Here is a 7,228-nt window from a genome sequence, read left to right as displayed (position 1 = left end):
CAGAGCACAAATGGATTACAGTCTGTCATGTATTAATTTCTGTCCATATACAATTATTATTTGCTTTAGTTAAGAACAAAACATTTTCTAGACTTTTCCCCCAAAAATTTTGGACTTTCTATCCCGGAGTTAAACCCAGAGAACAGCAGAAGAGAATATGAACTACAACAGTCTGCTTCAGTTTATATTTTTCCATAAGCACTTCTGTATATTCGTGATCTTCTGTAACATGTATGAAGCCACATGGCCGGCTGTCAATCTGGCCTATGAAGTAATAAATATTCTGATTTTACACTGAAACTGATCCAAATAAGGTTTGAGTCAAACAACTAACCTTTAAATAACAAATTAAAGGGAAACTTCAGTGTTTTTCAACCTGGACCTTATTTTCCTTTGATTGATCTTTTTGTGTCTGAGTGACTAATCAGGATAATTTTTTTAAGTTGGTCCATCAGAGCAGCTAAATATTCTAAATATAACAGCTAAATATTCAGCCGTGACCGAGTTGGAGAGAGGAGTGCTGGGAGGAGTTCGTTGTGTTGGAGTACAGAAAGTGTAGCTTAGTGTTATCTAAAAGATTTTCAAAGTCACGGCTGAATATTTAGCTGATTCTGACAACAATCCAACTCTCACGATTTCAGAATGTGAGTGAGACTCCGTCAGACACAATAACAAACAGACCAGATCAAGTGAAAAGTGAAGAAAAACGTATTATTTGTCTGTATGGTCCTTTCCATAAAGTTGCCAGACACTTACAATAACAGTCTGAGCCTTTCAGTGGTATAAACACTTTTACACACCTAAACGGAGCGCTAAGGATTAAAATGCAGTGCTGTCACTCAATACTGGACCAATTCCCAAAAACTGTTGTCTCCATTAGTCACTTAGACACAAAAAGATGTGAAAACAGGCTGAAAAATACCAAAGTTTCCCTTTAAATTTTTATTTAACAAACCTGCCAGGTGAAAGATCACTGGGTTATAATTTGACCCAGTTTGGGTTGATGCAGCACTGACACAATAATGTCGTTTTGAGCCAGTTTTAGTGTTATTTTTTATTTTCCTGTTGGGTTATTGACCCAAACTAAAGCTTGTTATAACCTACTCTTCTTAAACTTACATGTCAGTTTGTTATTGATTGTTAATTTATGACACAATTTCAATACTTAGGCCTATATCAATCATTATGGTTTATTGGCTTGCATAACCCTTTAACTTAGGTTGTACAGATTTTAGGAATATGAAGCATTTTAAGATATTCTGGGACATGACATTACAATAAGCAAAAATACCAACGTAAGCACTGGGGAAATATGTCTACTGCAGATGAAACTAAAAAAATGCCTTTGCACTCTGCTCATAAAAATGAGCATATCTCAAAAACAAAAAAAATGTACATAGTTCAAATAACTCATGGAATGTTAAGAAATATTTTGTTCATGTTTCTACATTCAGAAATGTTTTGATCAATGTGTTTTGTGTGTTTATTCAGTAAAATTTGATGAAAAAACGATTTTTGTATTTTTTAAATATATGACACAATTTCAATACCTTTATCAATTAATATGGTTTATTAACTCACATAACTTTTTTTATTAGGTTGTACAGATTCTAGGGATATGAAGCATTTGAAGAAACTCCAAAAAATTACATCACAATAAGCAAAAATACCAATGTAGGCACTGGCGGACCATTTCTATTGCAGAGTTCAAAGGGTTAATAACAGTAAACTCAGCAGCCACACATTTCTCTGTTCTGTATTTCTCTGTTTTGCTGTCTTTAGGTTATGCTAACCCATTGTTGCTAACTTTGGAGCTAACCCCCTTTACTTTTCCAGCATTTGGGGAAACCACAGACGTGACTTTTTAGCATTTATTAACTGACACACTGTAGTCTGTACTGTACATTTACTGCCAGACTGACAACTTACTACTAACCTTTTCCTCTGCTCCGCTCGCATCCACCGTCACTTTTCTGCCCCTCGCTCTTTCCCGCTCGCTACGCAAACATACTCCTTAACGGAGCCGCGCGACCAGTGGTTTCCCAGGCAACGACAGAGGTTGACCCACGTACCGGAACAGCGGTCCACAGAGACTCCCAAACGCTGTCGATTTCAACGAGAACCCCCACCAGATATCCGAATGAATGGATATTCATTCGGATACCAAATATTAAAAAATATTTTTTTTGGCCTGGCGGGGGTTCTCGTTGTGTCACTATGGAGAAACACAGATTCAGTAAACGTCCTGTACGTTCAGTAAACGTTGAGCAGTCTCAATTAAATTGGGCGAGTTCAAAGTTGTGAAAACAACGGGGGTGTTTTGAATACCCGTTTTCACAGGTAATTTGTTAGTCTGTCCCCCCCGCCGCAGGAAATAATGGATTAATCCTGGAAAGCTGTTGATGTGGCACTTTTCTCCTTATGAAAATAACACGGAGATTATTCGACCAATGAGAATTTAGTTGGACGAGAGCATATCGACCAACTAATCGACCAGTCGACCAGCAGAGGACAGCGCTAGTAAGTTTTTGGTTAGTCATTTGGTCTTCATCGGACAGCGTGAGACAACAGGACACGTCTGAACCACCAGACCACTGAAAGTCAAAAGTTTCACTTATCACAAAAATTACTTAAAAATTTGACTATCAATATATATTTTTATTTTATTTTTTGTTCTGGCAGAAATCTCCTCTCATACATAACTCTGACAATCACTGAAGTGTTTTCTTAGCAGCAGATATAAAACCTTCAGTTTTAATGATTTTCATGTCATTAACTGATTACAGACTAAAAGCTGAAAACAGGGTTCATTATTTTCTGTTCAGCAACATGTACGAATGAAGAGTCATGTTTATGTTGCTGGACAGAGTTTTATAGATGTAAGGATGTAGGATATAGAATGTAAGGAAACAAGATCCACACTGACTGGAATTTCAAAGTTTTATTCAAAGAATCTCTTAAATCTCTGGAAACTCTTTTCTCAAACCTCAAACAGAGTCAGAAAAAAAATAAAAGTTGACATGTGAACTGCATTCAGAGGCTCCTCGTCAACTGATCCGACCATATAAACCAAGTGATTGTGTTCAGGTGAACTGCAGGATGAAAATAACGTAAGCTGGCCAACAGAAATGAAGCGGTAATCAAACGAGATGTCAAAAGAGAAGCAACAGAAGCTTCAGAGTCAATCAGGCGGATCCATAAACAATCTCTCTATCAAAATACATCTACAGTTTTATACAGTTAGTTTCTTGTACAAGTATAGAACACATTCATTTAGACATATTTACATTTTAAAAATGTTTTTTTTGTGTGTGACAACAGAACAGTTTGGTTTGTTAATTTAGCTGAAAACAGTTTATTAGCCTGTTAGCAACATTGCACTGCCTTTGGATTTATTGAGAGATGCTAACAATGCTAATAAGCGCCAACAACAGCACAGCAGAACTCTGCATCTGTGATGAATTATTTTTATATACAGAGGTGAATATTTACAATTTAAAGAAGGAGCTCCTGCTTCAAATGTGTTGAGTTAATCAATAGATCACATACGCTGCCACTATGTGATCAAAGTTCTCACTTTTGTCATGTTAGGAGCAGCTTTATTTGCTGAGGAAGGCAATGAGATGCTGCTGAAAGCTCCAGAAAGCAAGTAAATGAATCTGTAAACTTAAGATTTGTTCCCAAAAGGTCAAAAATGAACTTCTATGAAAACATCTTTTAGAAGCTTTGTTGATATTTTTCTTTGTAAAATCAAAAAGAGACATTTTGTTAAGAAAAAAAAAAGCACTTTTATAATCTATAAAACTAGAAGAATTAAACGGAGACCTGATGATATTCAAATATAAAGAAAGAAGCACACAGAGAACAGACGGAACTGAGCATAGTTTGTTAGCTTGAGAGGGACGTGAGTCACGATGAATTCTGACCTACAAAGACAAAAAAACAAAAAAAAACAGGAGCTACTCCGACTGAAACTGACTTAAATACTGATTACAAGTATTGTGTCCAAAGCCTGATATATTTGATTCCTCTGTGCTGTAGACCTCCGTTATTGTTGGTATAACATACAACAACATATCACAGCCTCTGAGTTTGTATTGAAGTTCTTCAAGAAATGTATAATCAGTATAAATACCATCTTATTGCTGTTATTGGTCTTTGGAACCGTTTCTAAACAAACTCTTCATGATGAGGGAACCCAGTGCAGCGCTGTGACTCACTGACGTGTTTTTAATAGTTTCTGGACAACAACGGAGGAATGAGATATATCAGCTTTGATACACACACACGATACTTGTTAGTGGATCAGTTCATTGTTGGTTTGGATCCAAACATGAAGAAAAACAGAAAATCACCTTTAAAGACATTCTTTAAAGTTTTCCTGCCTCACTGTGTCCTGCAAGGATGTGTTGATTTTTATTTATTTGTTTTTACTAAAAAAAAAAAAATTAAGAGCAGTTAGTTGTAATTTCAATAAAATTAATACAACAAATATTTGTTTTGAGAAATATCTTATAAAAGCATCACTGTGGAAATCTTTCAACTAAATCCTCACATCTTCAAAAATCACTCTTCATCCTTCAGGTGAGTTTTCTACGTAGTTTCTGTTGCTGGTGTCACACTGCAGAAGGATATTTGTCTGATTTAATGTGTCAGTTTGAAAGCTGCTACAAAAATGTTGTGTGTGAAGGTAAAAGTAGACTCAGCTGTAACTTTTGTCTGCTGTTAAGACAACATAATCAATGTTCAGTTCAGTTATTAACGTTAACGAGCCCCAAACAGACGGAGCTGGTCTTGTTATTGATAGAAGAAAAACTTAACGGAATCCAAATCAATCAATCAATAATCAGATCTGTCGTCACCATGTGGTCGGACACTGCTGGAAGAGTTCAGTCACACTTCTCCGTTGTGTTGCAGTGCACCTTTTCTCCACCAGAGGGGGGGGGGCGCTGTCCTCTGTGGGGAGACCAACCCCCGTTCATGTGTTAACTTCCGTCTGCTCCTATTGGCTCGCAGAGCCTTGCCGGGGGTCAAAGGTGAGGGGGGTCAGAGTGGGCAGAGTGGACGGTGTGTCAGCGGCAGACCGACAGGTGCCTCACAGTGCACAGGTCACGAAGCAGCCTCCTGATTCGTTGTTTGAGCTGCGGGAGGCGGGACAAAGGGTCGGGAGGCTCCAGCTCGCCCGAGTGGTCCAACCAGGACTCCAACACTGGAGACACGGAGAGACGCAGTCAGCTTCTATTCATACAGCAGGTTCACAGCAGTCATGTGACGTTCTTCAATGTATAAACCAGAAACCTGGTTACAGGAATCACAGCGAAGGATTAGAGCGACCTGACTTCCACATGTAGATTTCTCCTTAACCAGCGTTTTACAACAAGGCCGGAGTACCAGCGCGACAATGGGATGACACATATATATATACAGTGGCTCTGAAGTGCAAATCACAACATCAATTCAAAAAACACAACAAATAAAACACAACCGCAAAAGCAGACAACAACATTAACTTCTACCGGAAAAGGTCGGTACCTGCTACCGACAACGCTTGTTGCTGATTGGACGGACGCACTGTTCGTCTTTTTAACAGGAAGGAGGCGCTGTCCTCTCTCTCTCTCTCTCTGTCTCTCTCTCTCTCTGTCGCTCTCTCTGTCTCTCTCTCTCTGTCTTTCTCTCTCTCTCTCTGTCTGTCTCTCTCTCTGTCTCTCTCTCTCTCTCTCTCTCTGTCTCTCTCTCTCTGTCTCTCTCTCTCTCTCTCTCTGTCTTTCTCTCTCTCTCTCTGTCTCTCTCTCTCTCTGTCTCTCTCTCTCTCTCTGTCTCTCTCTTTCTCTGTCGCTCTCTCTCTCTCTCTCTCTCTGTCTCTCTCTTTCTCTGTCGCTCTCTCTCTGTCTCTCTCTGTCTGTCTGTCTCTCTCTCTCTCTCTCTCTGTCTCTCTCTCTCTCTGTCTCTCTCTCTCTCTCTGTCTCTCTCTCTCTCTCTCTCTCAAGTTGAACACAGCGCTGGGTGGAGACTACACGGACCCCAAATGAAGGCGGACAGCGCCTCCTTCCTGTTAAAAAGACGAACAGTGCGTCCGTCCAACCAGCGATGATCCTTGTCAATGGGAGAGCGTCCAATCAGCAACAAGCTTTGTCGATAGCAGGTACCTACCTTTTCCGGTAGAGGTTAATGTTGTTGTGTTTTGTCATTTGCTGTTGTGATCTGCACTTCAGGGCCACCGTACTTATATACAGCCATAGAAAAGTCCCTGCAGTGTGTTTATAAAGGTGTGACTGTGTGTGTGTGTGTGTGTGTGTGTGTGTGTGTGTGTGTGTGTGTGTGTGTGTGTGTTACCGTCCAGCTCTCGCTCTATCAGGTCCATCCTGGCGCTGATCTGGTGGTGAACAGACTCAACGTGCTCCAGCAGGTTCAGTTGACACTCGGCCACCGCCGTCGACGCCGGCCGCGGCTCCGGTGTTTGTGTTTGTGTGTGAGCGTGTGCGTGTGTGTGTTCGTCGCTGCCTGTGTGTTTCTCTCTTTTTACGCTGATGTCACCGTACGTTTCTGCGTGTGTGTTTGTGTTTTTATCGTCGGAGGTGTCGATCGGTTTGTCGTCGACGACTTCCAGCTTTATTTCCTGCAAAGACACAGAATCAGACGTCTCTGTTTTATCACGTCTAACAGACTCATAAACAACCAGTAAAGTGTGTTTTTCAATACATTTCTGAGTGTAAATCAGAGTCTGGCAGGATGAAGAAGCTTCATATCACACAAAAAATAGTTCCACATTTACCAGAATGAGCCCTGAGCTTCAGACTGGTTTCCAGTGGTTTCATAGCAACAGCAGGAGTCTGTTTATTCAGTGAGTACTTCCTTCTCATCCTGTGGTTAACTTAAACTGCACAGCCTGATGTGTGTGTGTGTGTGTGTGTGTGTGTGTACAGAGTTACTCTCAGCTGTTTCATGTCATTTTTATGTCGTCGTTCTGCAACTTTTTAACGTCACGTTTGTATTTTTGAACGATCTTTGTGTGTTTGTGTTTCGCCTCAAACTGCTGCTTGAGGGATGAATCTTGAATCGTGTGTGTGTGAAAACAGGCGCCGGTTACACACTGATTTACAGTCAATTAAAAACGCTGTAGCAGCAACAGTCACATGTCAACATGTTTTTACTATTTTTAAATTGATACATATTTACTATTTTGTGTCTTATTATGTGAATATGTTGTGTATTTTATGACATGTATATT

General features: G+C 39.9%; 1 protein-coding gene across 3 annotated transcripts in view; it reads right to left on the bottom strand.

The window, feature by feature from the left end:
* Positions 1 to 2,926: 2,926 nt before the first annotated feature.
* Positions 2,927 to 7,228, bottom strand: part of LOC137185213 (PHD finger protein 20-like) — a 20,245-nt gene continuing 15,943 nt past the window's right edge. For all 3 annotated transcript variants that reach the window (XM_067593552.1, XM_067593551.1, XM_067593553.1), the window contains exons 17-18: positions 6,334 to 6,616; positions 2,927 to 5,209 (exon numbers count right to left, since the gene is read on the bottom strand). In XM_067593552.1, coding sequence (XP_067449653.1) covers positions 5,073 to 5,209; positions 6,334 to 6,616 — 420 coding nt within the window. In that variant the 3' untranslated portion in view covers positions 2,927 to 5,072. The remainder of the gene's footprint in view (positions 5,210 to 6,333; positions 6,617 to 7,228) is intronic.

Source organism: Thunnus thynnus, chromosome 6 (assembly GCF_963924715.1).
Source record: "Thunnus thynnus chromosome 6, fThuThy2.1, whole genome shotgun sequence".
Lineage (NCBI taxonomy): Eukaryota > Metazoa > Chordata > Actinopteri > Scombriformes > Scombridae > Thunnus > Thunnus thynnus.
The sequence above is the reverse complement of the archived record's forward strand: the minus strand, read 5'-3'. Positions and strand labels throughout refer to the sequence as shown.